This window comes from Salarias fasciatus, chromosome 13, assembly GCF_902148845.1.
Source record: "Salarias fasciatus chromosome 13, fSalaFa1.1, whole genome shotgun sequence".
In the NCBI taxonomy this organism is placed as follows: domain Eukaryota; kingdom Metazoa; phylum Chordata; class Actinopteri; order Blenniiformes; family Blenniidae; genus Salarias; species Salarias fasciatus.
In genome coordinates, this window is record NC_043757.1 from 22,351,767 (window position 1) to 22,373,004 (window position 21,238).

The following is a 21,238-nucleotide window of genomic DNA, read 5'->3' on the forward strand; positions in this document are numbered from 1 at the left end:
ACCGCACAATAATTCAACATGGTTCGACCAAGTGGCTATTATGAAGAAAAACCTTGTGAAGGTCTGGAGCAAATCCTCCACTTCTAATAGTCCTAATGAGAAAAACAGACAAACCTGCTTGATACTTTAACAGAGCTGTGTCATCTTTAAAATGTTGTAAGACAAGGGTAACTAATTAAGCAGTGAACTTTGCAAGGTGAGATGAAAGGGAAAACGATGCTTTCTCCTCAGCACACAAACCCCTGATTCCACCTGCTATAATTAGCAAAGCTGCTGTGAAAAGTGCAAATGCAGGACAGGTTAGTAAAACCTCTCAAACCGGATGGTGTCCGCTGGCCTGTGCTAAGGAAGGTACAGATCCTTTGTGGCTGCGTACAGTTTACTTTAACTTTTTTTTTACTTTGCCTGAGGTCATATGCAGCGCCGCTGATTCAAAACTGCCTTTTCAGGCAATGCATTGAGAAATGAATGAATCTTTTATTGCGCTCACAACATTTTGGCTGTCCGGAGATGTTCCTGCGAGTTTTGATGCGGAATATTGTTTCTTTTCTGGCCAACTCATCATCAAAGGTGAAACACATTCGAGTCTGATCCCTGCCATCTGCTTTGGGTGGTGTCAGATCTCAAAGCAGGTGCAAAGCAGGCCTGTGGATCTTTTTTCATCAGTTTTGAAGGGAAAGGTCACTTGGGTGATGAGAGTTAGGCAGTTTATCTCCATTACGCAATTATTTTGGGATGCTGTCTTTCTTGAGACAGTGCGCCATTAGAGCTTAGAGCTTTATTTTATAATTTATTTAATTGCTTGTTTACTGCCTCGCTTTTGTGAAATAAAGACAAAAAGCAGTATGACCTACCTGATGGATGAAACCCTGGGCTCCTCGAGGGCTCATGAGCAGCACAGCCCGCCGTAAGGTGTCTCGATAACGGTTAAGTTCCTCCGTGCGCATTGTGCTGAAGAGGTCCGTAAACACACGGCTGACGTTGCGGTCCACCCTCTGCAGGGAAACGTCCAGACCCTGCCGGGATGCCTGGTCCATGAAGCTTTGTAAGCCACGGATATCTGATGGAAGCGGAGGAAAAAACAATAAAAAAAAAAAAAAACAGTCGCATGAGATTGTGACATGGGCAGTGACACACGAGCAGAGCGATGGAGAAAGGATAACACTTCAGGCATGGGCTGTCTTACACGATGTTTTATTCCTGGAGAATTTAATCAGAATCGTGGGTAAACAACATGCACTTTCAACACCTGCATATCCACTCTATACTTTTAGGCTTCGTTCCAAAGGCTTCAAGGCAGGTTTCGTTGCGTGCTCCTGTTCTAAAGCGTGACAAAACACAACAAGCGGCCCTGTCTCTCTGCTTCCTGGGGGTTACAGGATATGAGACTGCAGGCAGGTGTTGATGTCCCCAGAGATTTGTGTGTGTGTCGGCGTTCACTATACAGGAAACCACTTTAAAAAGCCTGCGCTGCACTCCCAAATCAAAGGTGATGTGCAGCGGAGCACTCGCAATAAGTGCACCAATCCCTGAAGTCACCGGGGGAACAGCTGCCCAGCGTGTGCCAAGTCATGCTGCATTGTTAAGGAGAGGTTAGGCAAAATTGTTAAGGCCAGGCTGCCTTCCTGATCCCCAATGGATGCTCCTGCGTGTGTGTGTGTGTGAGTGTGGTAAATTCTCCCCCGTTGGATCTCTGAAGGTTTGATGAGTCATCAACTGCTCCAGCGCTTAAGTGCTGAGAATATATAATAGAATACGCAAAGTCAAGAAAAGGCAAACGGGCTATAGATACACCAATTCACTACTCGCACATGCATGCATAAGCGCACAATGTCAAGATGTGTCACAGCTTTCTTGAGAAGATATGTAAAAGGAAACTTCACATATTTCTAGTGCTCAAGGCCAAAACGGGAAATCAGGCCAGAAAGAAAACCCGTGACCAGGTTGAAGCAGAGGCAACGCAATGGTACATCGCTCCCCATTTCTCAGCCTCTACCTTGGAGCGAACTGAGGTAGCAATATGACTAAGTACCGTGGAAAACAAATCATAAGAATTAGATGCAATGTTTGATTTTTTTTTTTTTTTTTTTTTCCCGAAATTGTAGTGTTGCAATTTATTTTGGGGGCAGCATAAATACTCACAGTTGCAGTTGGAATCTTTTCTGAGTAAAACTGCTCAAAGGGCAGAACAAAACATGAAATTAAATCATTCATCATTTTGAAGCGTGGCCAAACTCTTACTGTGGAATGTTTTGAAAAGTCTTTCCTTGCACACATACACACACAGAAATGGAGAGAGACAGAGACAGACACACACACACACACAATTCCTTTTGTCCCCAATTTGGAATGGTTTCCCTCAGTGGTGCATTTTGAACACAATGGTAAAAAGCTCTGGGAAATCTCTCCTTTAGTTAGAGGACAAATGCATTTTGTACATTAATAACAAATTCACTTTCCTTACCATTGCAGTTTGGTTTCTATATTTTTGAGATGCATTGTTTGGCTCTGGTCTAGACTTTCCTCTCTGGTTTATTCGACATTTATACATTTCATTCATACATTCATATCTTACCTCAGCTCACTGCACTTGACACTGACCTCGCCTCAACTTATGTACAACTAAACTGCCTGGGTACGTCTCTAATCATTTTTTAAAGCATGACATTAAGAAAAAAATCTGTAAAGCCAGACTGTTTTTTTTTTTTTTAGTGTAGCTGAATTTGCTATTTTTCTGTTCCTTCATCCATCCCTAGCTATCTATTTAAATATATATAGGGGCGGGTGTGTTTGGCTTTTATTAAAATGACAAATGGGCTATAAATGCCGTGACCCACAATGTCCTCTTTTTATAATTTAAAAAAAATCTACATTGGAAAATATAGCCAAAGGGCAGAACACACTCTTAGAACTAAATACTTCCGTTTATATAATTGCTTAGACACACACACACACACACACACACACACACACACACACACACACACACACACACAAGTTAACAGAGATGATCATCTTTTCTCTGTTTCTGTTCAGTCACTGTGATCCAAATTTCTGATTCAACATTGTGCCAACATTGCATATTTGCTGTGGATTCCTGCGCTGAACATCCACGATGCCAGTATCTTCTTCCACTACATCCCAAAAATCAAAAATTGTCATTTGAATGAAGTCTGGTGACTGAGAAGGCCTTCTGAATTCAGTGAACCCGCCGTTACATTCAGAAAAACACTCTGATGTGGTTTAAGTTTCCCGACATGGTGCGTTTTCTTCTGGAAGCATTCATCAGTTCAATACTCTGTGGTCATAAAGGGGGAAGTGCATGGTCAACATTACTCAGGTAAACTGCATAAATTAAGCAATAGTCAGTGACTGTTAATTAGCCAAAAGTGTACCAAGAAAAACACCTCAGGATGGATCTCAGCTTTCATATCGATCATGATCAATGTTGGCCCGACCAGCAGAAAATTAGACTCATCATAGAAAGGAAAGATCACTGAACATTATCACCTCAGCTTCCTGTTCTTATGAGACAGGAGAGAAACCCGGCATGGTCTCATGCTGCTACAGCCCATCAGTTTCCAGGTTCACAATGTTGCACGGTTAGAGATGGTCTTTTGCATATTGCGCTGGTAAACCAGAGGCTATTCGCTTTATCTTTTTCTTTTCTATCATCTTGAACCAGTCCAGCTATTCCCCTCTGACCTCTGGCTTCAACAAGGCATTTTGGTCTGTACCACTGCTCCTTACTGGATATTTCTTTCTTTTTTAGACAATTCTCTTGAAAGCCCAGAGATGGCTGTGTGTGAAAATCTCGGCAGTAGTTGAAATATTCAGACCAGCGGGTTTGGCACCAGCAACCAAAGTCAACTAAATCACCTTTTCTTTTCCCTTCTCACATGCTTGATTTGAACAGATAAGCTTGAACACACTGAGTTTCCGTCAATAACTGATTTATCTAATGAAGTGCCCGGTCGGTATCTGTATTGGTAAATGTGTATTTAGATGCAGAGGAAGGCATCTGTTTAGTCATGTCAGTGGGATCATAAAATCTCTTTTGTCAGACCTCATAACACTGAACCGGGTAGTAAAATGAAACACAATCCAAGTTCATGACAGCACAGTGTTGAGAGATCAGTTATACTGACGTTTAATATGAACAGTGAAAGAAAGACTTTGATGCCTTCTCCACTCTCTGCTGCTGCTGCAGGCGTTGGGATTCTCGTGATCAGATCATCTATTGTGATCTCTGCCTCTGACTGTAGCAAGATATGAACAAATTCCCACCCGGCACTGTTGTTCAGTGTGGCCTGCTTCGTTTCTATAAAACCCAGGGGCTATAAATGGGTACACTTATGAATTTCTGGTGACTCAGTAGGCAAACAAATCACTAACTCACACACATAAATAAAAAGGCTGCGGAGGCGTCTTATTAGTCATCCACAAAGCACAGCTGACTCTGCTGACTGATGTGCAGCCGGAGATATGGAAAACAGTTTGGACTGGACATGAAAGAATGTTGCACACATCTTCAGGAAAGAGTTAAACCTTGCAAGATGAAAAAGAAAAAAAAAAGGGACGTTTTCAGTGCAGATACAATATGTAGGCTTATTTCACGACTTCACATGGGATCAACGGAATGGGAGATCGAGCGGAGTGATCAACAGTTCCAACAAGTGACAAACTCTGCCGGGTCAAAACTCGAATGAAATGAAAAACACTGTCACAAATAAACAAAAGTTTCTTAATCCCAGGAACAGCCGAGGGAAAACCATCAAGCGATAACTTCTCTAGGACTCCGATAGAAACACCGGACTTCAAAGTCAGCGTTCCAAACCCATAGCAGGCTTTTCCACGGGGCAGCCGTGTCAGCCATGGACAGCCCTGCAGAAAAGAGGATTAACGTGGAATTAAAGGTCTGATTTCTGGACATGTTTACCCAAGCGTCAGTTCTGAACACAAATCTGCTTCTGAAAGTTTTAGATATTAAAACTCAACCCTTCTCTGGGTCCTTTCCATCAAAATCCTCATTCTCACTTTTACAACTGGTGGCTTGCCCGCTCCTCTTGGCGTCCGTCGGTCCTGCACTCATCATCGGCTCAACAGTATCTGTTCAAGAGCGAAGAGCTGAGGTAGATTGAGAGAGACTGAGAAATGCCCCATGAAGATGCTCTAACGTTCTTTTCAGCACTATCTTGCTCCCGTTGAAACTAAAGCGGGGCTCCCTCTTGGATTGGAGCGATTCAGAAATGAGCATATCATGATCAAAGGGCTCAGAGGTTTTTACTGAGCTGTCAAGCTGTGTTGCAATTCAAGCAGAAAAGCCAGAGAAATGACTGCGCTGCCAGCCTGTTTACTCTAAATCGAGGCAATTCTGTTGAAGTAATCACTGTTATTCTAGCAAGTATAACCTAAGTTAATTATATGCAACATATATTATTGTTTTGGGGTTTTTTTTTTTCAAATGTTATACTGCTTCAAAATTAATTAAAGTAGCACGTGACGTGCATGAGACCGCACAAAAATGACTGCCTGAGCTTCAGTGCTTTTTTTGTTTTCTTGAAAACAACTCTGAGCTCTGTGTCAGTGATTTAAGACAAATATGATATTCTCCCGCTGAAAGGACAACAAAAACTCTACATTACAAAAATATATTACAGTATGTTTATTAGCGCCATATTTCATGTCTTCTTAACAGTGAATCTGTTAATGATTATTTTTTTCTCAAAGCTTCTGCCAAATCCAAGTCTGACAGTGGCAATATCATCCAATGCACAGCTTATATTAACATCTGCCAGATCGGCTCTTTCTGTCTGTTCTGTAGAATTTTTTCATTGTTGAAATAGACCTACCAGGCAAGTTTTTGACATATGCTCTCTCTTTTTGATTCTTGCTTTTATAGGAAGCTGACAGATACCATTAACACCATATAAAGATTTCTTACATATATGCAAACAGAAAACAGACCACGCATACGAGAGTCTATAAGTAATGGAAATGATCAAAAAGAAGCTGTGCTGCACAGTTGAGTTTTTTCTCTTAAATTTCAGGACTACAGTATTACATCTTTTGTTCTCTAAATTAATTCCTACTCAGTCAAAAAGTGCAAATGTAGGTCTTATATAACAATGACACAGGCCGCTCACACACACCTACATGCAAAATACATGCAAATAATTTATTTAAGAATAGTTTTGGAACACTAATTAGGTCAATCGTTGCACAGGTCATTGATCATGTGCATGTGCTCACAGACTTTGTTAGGATGTCATTTATATTTTAGTTGGATAAATGAATGATGCACAAGAGATATATAGCATGAACAAAAATGTGGTGTAATATCTATAATATTCTATATAATTGTGGAAATAAAAGAGAAAATACACAAGCTTGTTATCAGCATTTGCTGAAATTCGAATACATTTCTTTGCAATGTCGTTGAATGATTTCGCTTCAAATCTTTTAAATCAGTCACTACACCAGTTTCTCTGGAAGATGCTGGTGTTAAATGAGGGAGCAGGTAGCTTTTCAAATGGTAATGCTAATAGCGGGTGAGGGGAAGGGAGCGGATCAACTCACAGTTGAGGGAATGATAATGTTAACTCCACTCCGAGGGTCCATCTGTTGTATGACTGCACAGCAGAGGGACAGCGACACCGAGGCCTCGCCATTAACCTTGCCAGAGATCAGAGTACCACCTGTAACCATGGTAACTCCTCACAATGATGCTTTCACAGGCATCAGTATGAGGATCTGCCTTCAGATCAGAGAAATTATTGGCAAAGATCTGTGATTTATGATTTATGAAGAGGTTTCCATATCAAAAATATAACAAGAAAAAGCGTGTTCTAAAATATACCTCAATCAATGAAAAAGTTCTGTCGTTTTGTGATATAAAAATCTTCACTGCTATGTTAGTTGTGCCTGCAATTTCTAGAAAGCTGTTGTGTCCTCTGTTAGACTATTGATGACCATGCGTATATAGATTCACATTTTATTCAGTTGGTCAAAACCTGTAGAAAGTGAAGGCGAGCACCATCAACAGAACGTCTCCAGCGAGCTTCCTGCTGCGGCCGTGCAGAGCTGGCTGAGGTTGGACTGAATTATTATCGCAGTCTGGGCCGTGAATGGTCCGAAAGATAGTGTGCAGAACATTCATTTTTTTGGCTCGCAGCAACACCGTGTGAGTTTTAATCCAAGAGGGAAATAAAATTAATTGCCCTACTTAAATTTGGCTGACATGCTTTTGGGATGATACAAAGCTACTGTATGTGGTTGCAAGGAATGCAGTCAGGGATGCCACAATGGAGACGATAAGAAAGTATGTTGATAGAAATTGGCAATAATATAGAATACAATTTTGAAAAGAAAAAAAATACACTGAATAACTTGCCTTGTAAAAAAAAGAGTCTCGGGTGGATTTATTTTTCCCCCTTTCTGGATGCAATCACAATATTTGCTGGAGCTTCAAACCCAAACATTCAACAATGGCTGAGTAATAAAGCAATGTTCTTGGTTGGCTGAATGTTGCAAGAACGGGTCATGACCAAAGTCTTTTATTTCAAAACAAATGCCTCTACTATTTACAGGCCAGATGCTACAGTTTCAACACTACGTTCAAACATTCACTTAATTCTATTAAGGTTGTAACCCCTTCATTTTCAATGTGGCCGTGTTTTAACTGAGCCAGTTATTCATTTTGAGATAAATGGGGAAATATTGTTTTAAAAAAAATGTATTTGTAATTTTCCTGTTTTTAATATGTGCCCTTTTTTACTCAACAATACATGTATAAGAGGTAAACCTTTATACTTCTTATTTATGTCCTTTATTTCCAGAAATCTTTTTTATATCATGCACCTTTCTTTCTCTAATCCATTTTCTGTTATGTTCTTCTTAACAAAAGCCAATTAAATTCAGGTCCCATGTATAATCCAGCTGTGAAATTATTTGACATTTTGAATCAGTTTTCTGCACAAAATCTGTATTGAACTGCATTGGAATAGAGCAAAAAGAGGAAAAAGGCATGACAGAGTGTGCCATCACAAAACACATCTTCAGCACACCGTCTGAAATATGCCACTTTCAGTTTGCACACTGCAGATCTGCAAAGAGCAGAAAATACCCTCTTGTGTTTGTCTGTGTTCACTCGTGGTCTGTCGTATAAATGCATGTGTTACATTAGGAACCACCTCTTACTTGGCACCGAAAGCAGATTAATCAATCTCACACCTAATACCAGCCTAATTCTCCCCTGCTCTAACAGAGAGACCGTCACCACAGGGAGGACAGAGACAGATGTAGCCGCTTCACAGTCATTACTAAGTGCAGGTTAACTCCGACAGACCTGCCAAGAGGGCCACTGATGTTCAAGAAAATCGACCCTTCTTAAAGATTTCCTATAAGCGTGCTTCAGTCGTCTTTTGTGCTCTCCTTGTTATGATAAAATGACAACGCAATTTTATCCAAGCCTTTGTTTGCAGATAGTCTGTCCACTGTCCACCCACCCCTCAGGATCAATAGCAGACCTTCATTTAGGTACTAGCAAAGGCAAGTGCTCTGCTAAGCACACCATAAACAAGATTTAAAAAGATATAGAGATAACCTACACTTCTAAAGTCACCAGTTATTATCTTAACATGAGCTTGACATGAGCCCTTAGCGTTAGTTTAGGACTCATGTGGGTCACTGAGCTTCACCCTTTGCATTTGTATACTGTATCACATTTAATAGCGATACAAACAAAGCTTACAAGCCATTTAACTAAAAAGCACAAACAGTCCCGTTGTGCTTCGGTGCATCTTTCACGTTAATAGGATTATAGTTAAATTTGAATGTAGGTCTCTAATGACTAACCGTAGAGGGAAAAGCCATCATCTTGTACTGAAGTCTCTGCAGATACACGGGAATATGGAGGATTCGGACAAAGACTGGCATCACTGACCCTGGCCCTGTTGCCACAATAATGGAAATCTTCAGTTGCATTTTGAATGTCCCAAAATGAAAACAGCGCTCAGAGCCACTGAAAACACAACTTTTTAAAAATTGCTCCCAAAGTGGAACTTGTAGAAAACAGTCAGACTCAATCTCCATGGAAACAGGGGAAAACACGACTCTTTAATAATGCTCAGTCTCCATGAAAAATGCAACCTTTGGAAAACGCTGCTATTACAAATGCACACCATAGTCGTAGTAAATATTTCTCTGCACATGCATAGGAAGACGGGTGGTAAGAACAATGGCAGCCAACTTGGTCATCTGTCATTCTTTAATGAGCACTCTCCATTGTCAGTGCTTATAGCATATTGTTCTCTGTGCATTCATGTGTGGTTTCATTGAAAAAACAACCAACAGCATCCACTACTGGCCCAACATACAGTGATTTCAGGGTTTCTGCCACAAATGGATATCCTTTTCGCAACAACACTTTTCTGTGATTTGCTTTCATTTGGGTATTTGTTTTCTAAACAGTTCCTGAGTTAAATAGTTTTGTAGCATAGCTGCTTTGTGTCACAACCCAGAGAGCACAGTGTGGACCAGTGTTGACCGTGAGGCCGTGGTCATATCAAATAACATGAGATGAAATCACAATTGCCACAGAAGGAATAACCCTCTTCTTCCAGAATACTCCTAATGCACAAGAGTCTGCCTGGTCGTTGATGGCGAAGCCACAGGTTTCACGAGAAGCAATAGATTTTCATTGGATTTAGCTTGCACAGTGTATGTATTGTCCTTTCTAAGGAGTTCAAGCATTGTGCGAGCGCAGCTCACATCAGCAGAAGCAGAGGTGTCTGAAAGGAAGTTAAACAGGATTCACTATAGATGGATGGAACAAAGTGGAAAAGAAAGGCAGAAAGGAAGGGGTTAACAATGAGCAAACCACAACAACAACAAAAGTAATAACTGAAAGAGTCTTTTTGATACCAATGGCCTGTTATGGGATTGTTGTGTAATTTTGTTTTCTCTTATTTGCCTGAAGGCATAAAAGGTAAAATGGCACAAGGATGCTTTATGTTGTAATACACTGTCATCCCGCTTCTTATGGAGCTACAGTAGCACGGGAATAAGGTTGCGTTTGTTGCTTGTAAAAGAAATTATGGAACATGCTGCCTCACAACAGAGAATCAAATTATGTGTTGAAAATGCACAATGACAAATGGGACCAGAAGAGCCGAGGCTTTAGGAGTTGTTTACATTATGTGCTTTTAATGCAGCTGATGCATTGGTGGAGACGGGAATGAATTGGCGACCATGACACACTTCATTACACTGAGCTATACTATGGCCTCAAGGTCAAGGCGGCCAGTTGTCTGAGCTGTCATGAAATAAAATCTCCTTCTGCACAGCCTGAATGCACTGTCACTTCACGAGAGCCCAGCCTTAAAAAAAAATATGACAAATTACTCTGCCAATTTGCAGGCAAGTGCAATATTCAGATTTAGGGCACTTTTCATACAGATTAATGCGCCATCAACAACTGATGACACAGACACCCTGTGAAAGACAACCTTATCAAGCTGGATCCAGAAATCCATCACTGAACCATCACGCCCACTTCACATATGAAGATGGCCTTGGTGCTGCAATCATACTTCTCATTATTTGGTAAATTAAATTTCTTTTCTCATCGTGTTCATTCCTACAGTGCATTTTAGTGAGGAGTTTTGGAGAAGAGGAAAGATGAAAAGACGAATAAATACAAGAACAGCCCGATCTTTCAAAACCTCTGAAGAAATCTCTTTACTGGAGATAGTTGTTTTATAAGATACAGCGGACTGAATGCTCAGATGCTTCTAAATTACCACAGTGCTTTGTCATAGTCACAGCCAATTGGAAAGTCTAATGGTGGATGAGAAAAGATCCTTTGGCAGTGCCTTTGTTTGCCTTGCTTTTTTTTTCTCTTTTAATTCAAAGCATTATTGTGTCTAATTTATTAAATACTACCACATCTTTAGGCAATGTTATTATGAATCCTCAGCCTTATCTTACAACGGACAAAACAAGTCAAATGTCTGCTAGATTAAGATAGCTTGGCTTGCATTTGTTCTATATGGTTTTTATCTATTATAGTGAACTATATGATACTTAAAAATAAAAGCATAACGGGTAAAATACATAAAACTTGCTCATGTTCAGAAGACCCAATGTGTGGGAGCAAACATGAGGTATTCACAGTGTGTTCTTCAGCAAATGGAAAGTCACTGCTACAAACCAACTAAACATTGTGAGTCAGCAGCAAAGTGTTGTCGTATCTTTTAGCTGTGTATATATACACAGAATGACCGGTGGCTCAGAAGCTGTAAAACAATATCTGTAACTTTTTATGGAAGGTTTTTAACGTGCTTTGTTAAAGTGAGCAGATATGATTTAAAAGTGGAATTGGGTTTATCAGAGTGCTGTGAACAGGATCAGTCGGAATCAAACAACAGAAAATACGGTCTTCTTTTCTTCACTTCAGATGCAAGCTGTCATACATAAAGTGATTATTTACTACGCAGTAGCTACAGCTGTCACTTTCACTCGTGTTTAGCAAATCTGTCCATTATTTCTTGAAGCGTATCAACATATCATTTCTATGCATGTCGTCTTCGAGGAAAGGGAATAAAACAGTGAAACATGCCATGAATAATCACAAAAATGAGTACAAACCTTTTTGAACATGCAGACAGACTATAAACTGTTTGAATAGCAGGAAAGGCTAATTAGATCTTGAAATGCAGCAGATCATGCAGCAAATATAATTTTAGATCTTCAAACAATCAATAAGAGAAATAAATGAAATCTTTCTCCCTATTTTCCGTGTCTACTTCTTAATTGCTTACCTTTGTGTGTACATAAAACAAATAGTGTATAGAACCGACAGCTTTAATGTACAAATGAGCCTTGTTGCCACAGTTGTTTCAATTGTGTCCTTTCAATTAAAGACCAATAAATAATTACATCTTGCTTGTCAAAAGCTTTCACACACCTGCTCAGCGCTGTAACTACAGGCCTTGTTAGAACAGGACAGCAGCTGAAGACAAATTATGATTTTTCAGAACAACTAGAAAATAATCACATCAGTGTGAAATTAAACTTCACATTTATTTAAATAATCTGATTCACTAATACAAATGCTCCAAGCAGCTGCATCACAATTTCTGTATTTGCTTGTCGCAGGTGTCCTTGGTAAACGTTTCAGAATGGTGTTTTATTCAGCACGTCACCGCTGTGTGTACAATTTGAAAAGATTGACACATAATAATATAGAAGATGCGCAAGCATGAGAGCAGATATGCTTCAATCACTGGTGATGGGTGAGGAATGTGACAAATACAAGGGGATGCTGGGAAGTTGTACTTCCTGCCCTCTGCATGCTGAACAGAGGCGAAGCTGAGGAGAGAAGACAGGATTTGACAAGATCACACTGAGAACCTGATCTGAGCTCCTGTGCTGTGAGTGAAGTTACATAATCTCATTTCCACTGATCAGTTATCACTGATCTGACAGCGTGCATTTGAAGGGATGCGATGTTCTAAACCGACCGGGTCTTAGGAGATTTGGCAGCGATGGGCGCTAAAGCCGGAGCTAAAACTTTCTAAAATGCAATTTTCTCTACAAAAGTATGTAAAATACAGCAAAACCAAGTCACATCGCCCTTTCCCTGACCGATCACCACATGCTAATAGTGTTAGATGAAGATTTCCTCTCATATCAGTGCAACCAATGGATAAAAGGACCTCAGAAATCAAAGTTTGAAAATTTCGAAAAGTTTTAAAACCTAACTCTTAACATTTACCAAGGAAACACTTTATCGAACAAAAACTCAGTCCAATACGTTAGGATTATTTTATGATGAGCTCAGCAAACTGAACGAACTTTGTGCTGCACGTTCCACGCAGGGTGGGCTCACAACAGGCAAATAATTAAAGAAGTAAAGAAAATGCTTGTCCTAGGAAAGGAAACGGTTTATTTTATAGCATCTTTAAAGTCAACTCAAATTGCTTTCGATAATGTAGGTGGTACAATGAAAACAAAATCATTTTAAAAGAGGTACAGTTAAGGCTTTAATCACAAGGTGGTTAACTAAATGGCTACTTAATACTATTTAATGCTTTGCAGGATGCATTTGCTTTATAGGTAGTCATCGCTTAGTAATGAAAAAGCTTTCTGGCAATTTAAAGTTTGGAAGAGTTTGCAGGCCATCATTATATAACCAGTAATAGGCAAGGCGATAAACAATATCTGAAGTACTAATGTGTTGGGATACATTTTCATATTTTTTTTTATAACTTGCAATATTTATTCACTTATTAGTTTAAAATCAACATAAACAACATGTTAAACATACAGACCACATCTCAACCTATTCTAGAAGACGGCACAGATTATGAATAAGCTGACTGATGAAATAACTAAATTATACCAGCCCCATTTTAGATAATATTTTTCTGTTCTGTCGAGCATCTAATTCATTCGTATGCAGCAGCTCTGCCCACTTCAGTCATCCAGCCCTGTAAAGAAGGGTTTCTTCCAGTCCTTTCAATTGTGATCACAGTTTGTGTCATATAACACATTTGGGAACCCTAGGCCACTGGCATTGACTGGCCTCTGTAATTTTCCCATGTTCACACATGGTTTGTTTCCATTCCAGGAGAAATTCCTTCAACATATGATTTTATTTTTACCAGTAACTGCCTGGGTTGTCTAATGGGAGAGATTAAAGCAGATATGGTACTTAATTCTGGGGAAACAGTTCATTTTGCTGACAATAACTTTACCATAATGAGAAATATAGTGATAATCAACATTTTACATCAATACCTAACTTCTCCACAACATCATCCAATACAAGGGAAAGAGAATACTAAGGTTCCTTGGACTATCTGAATCTGCCAGGCTGGAAGAGTGCAGTGGGACAAAACTTTAAGGGCAGAGAGTCTGATTGATCCCAGTTTGCCTTTTATCCTGAGAACTTAAAGGTGTAAAATGCATTTAACAATGATGGCCTTGACATAACAGGGTCCGACACCGTCAAAAGAATAGTCTCAACCTATATAAACGATCTGTGGACAGAACCATCATACGGCACTCCTGGGACGCTGCTATTGCCTTGGTTCCATTGCCAGACAGAATAACAGAGGGCTGAGAGGGGAACCCCGGCACGTGCCTCCCCTTAACCTAAAATATAAGGATATGTACCCATTGCTTTATACCACTGCTTCTGGACGATTATATAATCAGCACACCTGCTTAATAAAGTTTTCTCCAAAGCTATATATTTTTTAAGGTCCTAAATAAATATACTCATTTGATTGGATCATTTTGAGTGTCCGCATAATCTGGACAAACCGCCTCATGTTATCTGTCGGGCTACATTTGCAAATGAAGCCCACCTGATCTACATGTACTAAGTAAGTCACGACTTTCTCTCGCCTATTAGCCTCAACCTTGAAATAGTTTTTTAATGTTACTTCAAAACACCAGGAGAGACACACGCTTAAGAACTGGACTGACATGTTGGAAAAGCTGCAGCTTTGAGGGTAGATCTCTTTAGAACCCCAGTGGAAAGCCCTTAATAGTAGTGTCAATATAAATCCTCGACTATTATTCTAATGATGTAAAAAAATCAACTTTGGCGTATGCATATTTTAGCAATTTTTGCTGTTTACTTAGACAATAATGAATTTAATGAGGGTGAGCTTACTTTGTTTCTGAATCTACTTTTTGAGAACTGCTAGCCTTTTAACAGTTCCAGCTCCTTAACAAGTCCCTGATCACAATCCCCTGGCCAATGTTGGACCGCATCAAAGAAGTTTTGCATGTCTTTTGATTAAACATTTCCTTTGGATGGTCATTGAAGCCCTGCGTGTGCACACAGTCATCTCTCGGTCTCTCCTTTTAACTCTATGAATCTTTTAGGTACTCAAACTTTTGTCACCTAGATTTCACGGTAGATTTCTAACAGATCTGAAAGTGAAAGGACAACTAATCAGCAAGACAGAGCGAGAGCAACGGCATGGGTGTGCAGCGCCTGTAAACATTGATATTAGTGCTTCCTAACCAAATTACGCTTATTAAACAGCCTAAATTCTGAAAGCCTTCATGCACAAATCTGGCATCAGGCATCTGACTTCTTATCTTCTTAACGTCTTTGAACAATTCCCAATTTCAGTCAAACTCTTCAAAATGATAAAGTTCATGTGGGGCTGCTTGTGTTACAGCTTACATTCGGGAACTTCTGAGTTTTTGCTGAGAAAAAAACTTATTTTTTGAGGCAAACTGTCAAAAACTGTTTTTTAAAGTCAGGTATGGGGGGGATCACACACCACATGTAAAGAAAGCAATGATAACTTAAGTGAAGCTTGCGCAAGTACATTTTTATTGCATTTCTACTCATAGCAGTGTTGTGACAAACACTGCCGCATAAAATATATAATAAATGAGGCGGACTGAGTGAACTGCTGCAGCTGTTGCTCTCTGCTCTCATGTGGCAAGTATGGATTCAAAACTTATTAGGTGTCAGGACAGATTTTTAGACAGCGCTCTTTTTCTCTGAGTCGAGCTGCGGGTCACTGTAGTCCCGCTTTGAGGCAGGCGCCACATCTATTTTGGCTCTTCTGTGATGAGGATCCTAATTAGCCGCTACATTCCTTAATTAAATGAGTGCAGAGTTAAACAGTGTAACATGAACACAAATGTCAATGGTGTTGACTTTGTAGCACCTAATTTAGCAGATTTAAAAAAGGTTTTTTTTTTTAGCACGAACATTGGCTTGTTAAACCAAGCCTTCATGCGTTCGACATACATTACAGTGTAAAACTCTGAGGCACTTTGGATTTTTTTTTCTGTACTATTGTCCATCTTCTATCACCAGGTGTCTAATTAGTCCCATATTCATTCTGTCGCTTGACAGCAAGCCCAAACATACTGCCGGAGTCATAAGAAAGCTTTCTCAGCGACTCGGGAAAAAAATTAAAAAAGAACTCTTGCAACAGATGGTAAAGTCACCATAGAGCCCTGATATGAACTTTATTGACTCTGTCCCAGGTTACACAGAAAAACAAAAAAAGATTGTTAGCAAGACAGCTAGTCGTACAGATAGGAAGCAGGCCAGTCACAAAGGAAGGTCTACTGCGAAACAGATGGTTAGACACGTGGTGACCGAGCTAGACAGACATGTAAGAACTAGCAAGTCAGGGAGACAGCTAGTCAGATGGAAGGAAGGGGGGGGGGAAGTAGGCAGAAGGACAGTTTATTTGACATGGACAAACAGATAGGTGAGATTTTAAATCAATCCGGTTCAATGCTGACCGTGCACTTTCCACAAAGAGTTCCAATGTCGCAAACAAATGCAAGGACAGACCCCTGGACAGGCGAACACAGCATGGAGCGCTGGGACGTACAGACCGGTACGGGAACCTGCAGGGGCTGGTGGGCGGCTGTGTTCCCTTGAGCATGAGCTTCACATTACACTATATCACGCTGTTTCCAGTTCTGAGAAAATAAAACAGATTTATACTGCCTTCTAGATTGCACACTTCCGAGCAGTAAAAAGGATTAGCCAGCAGAGGTAAAGTCTGTATCTGAGAAACAGCAATGCAGCAATACACAGTCTCTTCATCTTCCTGCTCCTGTACTGCCTTGACAATCATGTCCTGATCCATAGTGCCTTCAGCCAAATGTGGGTCAGGAAAGGTCTGCTCCATAAGGGCACCGTGATGAGAATAACCAAACAAACGGGGAACGTCTGAGGATACAGACAGTCCTGCTGGGACACACCCTCACAGAACCAGGGTGTCACAAATGAGCCAATTATGCTGAGACTTGTCTTTTCAAGAAGATGCTGCTAATGGTGAATGCAGCTACGAGATCTGTTTTTTTTCTTCTCCCAATTTCTACTGAACTTTTGATTTATTTTTTAGGAGTGTGCAAGAACAGTGTGTGTGCGTGGGAATGATGACTTTCTTTCATCTCAGCACCCACTTGGTTTATTCTTTTCAACATGATGAATTCTCAGTGTTAATTCGGTTTTGCTTCCTCGGCTCCGAGTTTCCCCTGACACTTGAGATGGCTCTTGAGTATTTACATTTAAATGAACGCACGGAGATTATCTCACACACAAATGTCATGCTTAGAGGAGACAATTGCCAATCAGCCCGCTGTCATTTGTCTGAGACTCACCGTAGTCGCTCTCGTAGAAGATGATGAACTTCTGCCAGTGCAGTTCGGACACCAGGGTGAGCAGGACGTCGCTGATCCGGACCGGTGGACGGGCGGCCAGCGTGTAGCTTTCTCCGTCCGGGCTGGGGTTGAGCTGGCAGGCGGTGCGGGGCGCGCCATCCCCGCTTCGTTGGATGAAGAGGTGGGGGATGTGCATTGCATCCGTCAGGGACTGCAGGGCACTGGCGGCCGCACAGCCGGTGGACGTAACCAGAGCGAGGATCCCCTGGTTCATCAGCTCGCAGGCTGGACACAGGAAACATAAAGCAGCAAGGAATTATGACCAAGGAGTGAATTGGAAATGTAAAGACAAAGGAGCAAAAAAAAAAAAGAAAAAAAATATATGTATATACATATATTCACTGCCAACATGTTAATAATTCACACAATCATTATAAAGAACTTTTAATACCACTGCATATTAGATGAGAAAGTGCACTCAACGAGGCTTAGCAATGTAAGAATGTTCTTTGTGTTTCCTGCTAAAGATGAAGTCTAAGGCGCAGAAGTTGAAAGCACAATGTAGGGGGCTGGCACCAAAAGTTAAAGTATAGTGCTGCATTGAAAGATCCAGTGGGGGGTTGCCTCTAATACTAGAGGAGGGAACAGGAATGGCTTATTAAGGGACAAATGCAGAAGGTATCAGCCACTTGAAAACAGCAGACAAATCAAAGAGCTTCAGGGGTGGTGAACAGTTCTCCGAGGGTCAAGAAAAGACCTCAAGTGGTAAATGAGTTTGTTCAATCCACCAGGAATATAAAAAAAGTTGTATTTAAGATGGACAGAAGGTTCAATGGGAATTTTTCCTTGCACCGGTCTTATCTAAATAGTGTCCCACATTATCCCTCATTCTCACTCTCTTACTTCCATGCATAGAGATAATGAAATTCTATAGACAAGCTGGGATTAAGGCTGCAGACACATGCTTTGAATATCTATGATGGGTTTTAACATCCCTACATTTTTATTTACATGTTCAATTTGGGTAAAATCAGTTTATATTCTCTTAGAGACCTCTGGTCGAATGAAATGCCAAATATCTCCCAGGGGAAAATGTCACCTTCGACATCTCTGATAAGCTTGAAATGAACAAGAAAGACTGTTTTGTGTCAGTGGTGATAAATGGCTAATGACAGAGGATAAATGATTAAAAGCACAAAATGAGAAAGCTAAAGCTCTGCTTCCCAACATTCCTAATTTTGAGTGTTTGAGTGTATGTGGGTAAGACACACCACTGCTGATAAGCAGGGCTGACGAAAACAATCAGGTTAAAAAAAAAAAAAGATTCTTCTCTTCAACCATAATCATCGTTTTTGCTGCCATGTTTCAAAAAGAACGCATCATGATAGTTTTAAACCTTACATTCTTTAAAAAAGCAAAAGAAAGAAAGGGAAGTGTTGCAAAAGAGAAAGTGATATGAAATTGAATTCAAAGCCATTGAATGAATAATACTGAATTTCCATTGACTTTTACTTTTTAGCTCTACCTTTGTTGTGAGCTGCATAACCATCAACTACACAGTTTGTCTAATTTTGCATGTGACACAGAACTGGCTACAGCAACCCACGGCTTTAAAATTCAACTCACTATTCCTCACACAGCGGGGCCCTTATAATTTCGGCATAAACGGCTTCGGCATATTGTACAAAACAGCAATTAAACGTGCTCTCACTGCATTTTATAATCCTGCCTAATTATATAGCCTTCTACCGTATCTGCAGAATTTAGCAGAGGGCTACAGCTCTGCAGTTGTGAGACCGAATTGAGATGATTACACCGTTGCACCACAGGATGGACACGTCTTGAATATACATGTACAAAATCTCACATGATGCTAAATCCTCCATTACCTGGGATTTGAAAGAATGAGTAATGAAAACTGAAAGTGGCAGAGGACAACTCGGCATTAGGGAAAAGGGAAAGAGCTGAGGCACGGGGCAAGGATGATCCAGCAGGACGAGGGAGGTTTCTAAATGGAGAGATACTGGGGAAAAAAAAACGTGTTTATGTGTGTGTGTGTTTGAATGTATGGGTGGAGGGGAATTACTATTAATGTGAAAAATGACAATTTCATCTGTTGACTGCCGGCAGAAGAGTACATTAAAGCACTATAAATCATGAGTGATGGGAGTACAGGGAAGCCGGATAACATGCAGAGGAGGAGAGAGAAAGTGGGGATCTGAGACCTTCGGAGATGATGGAGATGCGCTGTGGTTTTTGGAGCTGGTTGGAAAGTCAGGGAAGGGAAGCGAAGGGATGTAAGAGATTATTTGTAGCCTTTTTCAAGAATTCTCTGGAGACTGCTAGAATGGCAATTTTCTTCTCCAGGGCAGAGTGTGTTATGGTTTTTATGTGCACGTGAGACGGCAGAAAAAAGCATACATGCACGCCAACGAGTGCAACAGCCCACTAGGCAAATACATTCTGTGGAGCACTGTGAAATGGAAAAGCTCTTCTCAATAGAAAACTGTAGGACTGGCAGTATTAGGAATCCAGAATTACCGAACTACAATTAAAGTTGGATCATGAATAGAACATGGATGAATGTATTAATCTAGCTCTCTATCTGTGAAATCCCACAAATATTTCACTATGACTTTGAAGAAAATGGGATTTACTTTGAAGAAAAAGTAGTCAGAAGAATTATTATTACTCAGAAAACTACAGAAGCTCCACTGCCAGATAAACAGCAAACGTGAGATCAGACATTGTTATAATGATAAATATATCACAAATTTAAAATGTACAGATTGTCAGATTCTGTTGTTCGTCAATTTTCCATTACTATGTGCAAGAAACATGAATAAATGTGAGTTTCTCCATGTAAGTTCAACTGATTACTTTTGGATAACAGTGTCAGTAAGTTGAGTTACTTCATGTCTTTGGCTTGTGTTTGCCAGTTTCTAAATGTCTGGTGAACCTAAACCACAAAGTCACATCGATGTTGGAATTGGAATAAACTATTAAGCTAGCAAGCCTGCTTTAGGTTTTATGGGAAAACCCGCAAAAGTAGACAGAGAAAGCTAAATCAGACAGGAAGATCATGCAAAGGGCCAGGAACATTAATGAGAAGTACGCCATTTAAAAAGAAAAAAGTTAGAAGTGCTCATCTGCTGGAGGGATTGATAAGTGTTATAATTAGTGATGACAGTCCAGAGTGCAGTGAGATGAAACTCTGCCATAGTTACTGTAATAAAATGAGATTGTAGTCAGAGTGATTGATACCTGGCATTATGTGCCTGTTAATGTTTCCTGAACACTGGCGCAATATCATATTTATCATTTACTTCACATGTCGAACCGCCTGCCAGTGCAAAATGAGCTCTTTGCTGCTAAAACTTTTCTTTTAAGAGCCGTGGCCCCTTCCGCTTATCCCTCAGCTACTTTTAGCAGGCTGTGGCTAAAGTGCATCTGCAGCCATTTTAGCTCCATAATGGACACCCCAGGCCCATTATACAGCAGACAGCCAACTGACAGGACGGGGGAGTGCTGTACAGTCATTGGCAAGGATGATAATGGTGGAATAATGATTCTTAAATGTTCCCCCTGAAATGGACAGTGGCCATCATTCATTCCGTGCAAGCTATCAGACACGCCGGCATACAGGACTGCTCTTACACATGCATCATAAATGTACAGCTCTGCCAGGATAATGACTGCTCAAATCATGCTGTCTTAATATTCATTTCAACTAATGAATGGATATAGGAAAACCGACACAGTTTTCTGAAGGCGTTTATGAGGTAAAATTATTAGACGAGGGTGAAGCAAACAACAGCTGCTTTCTTTGAGGAGAGTGAGATGATCCTCCGAGCTCACTTTAGAAGGAGTCATTATTCGATCTCAGTGATGGCGCAGTTGATCAGTGAATGATGAATTCGGAAGAGGTGTATGAATTTCTACTTTTAATCAACACCGCATAGCTCAGATCATGCATATTTTCCACGAACTAGCAGCGAACCAGAGAAAAGACTGCGAAAGCGCAAGACGTATCTGTCGTGTTCCTGTGCCGGCAACTGAAACCGTTTTTTTAAAG

General features: G+C 40.4%; 1 protein-coding gene across 2 annotated transcripts in view; it reads right to left on the reverse strand.

The window, feature by feature from the left end:
• Nucleotides 1–21,238, reverse strand: part of grid1a (glutamate receptor, ionotropic, delta 1a) — a 222,878-nt gene that overhangs the window by 70,112 nt on the left and 131,528 nt on the right. For both annotated transcript variants that reach the window (XM_030106855.1, XM_030106854.1), the window contains exons 3-4: nt 17,164–17,448; nt 855–1,060 (exon numbers count right to left, since the gene is read on the reverse strand). In XM_030106855.1, coding sequence (XP_029962715.1) covers nt 855–1,060; nt 17,164–17,448 — 491 coding nt within the window. The remainder of the gene's footprint in view (nt 1–854; nt 1,061–17,163; nt 17,449–21,238) is intronic.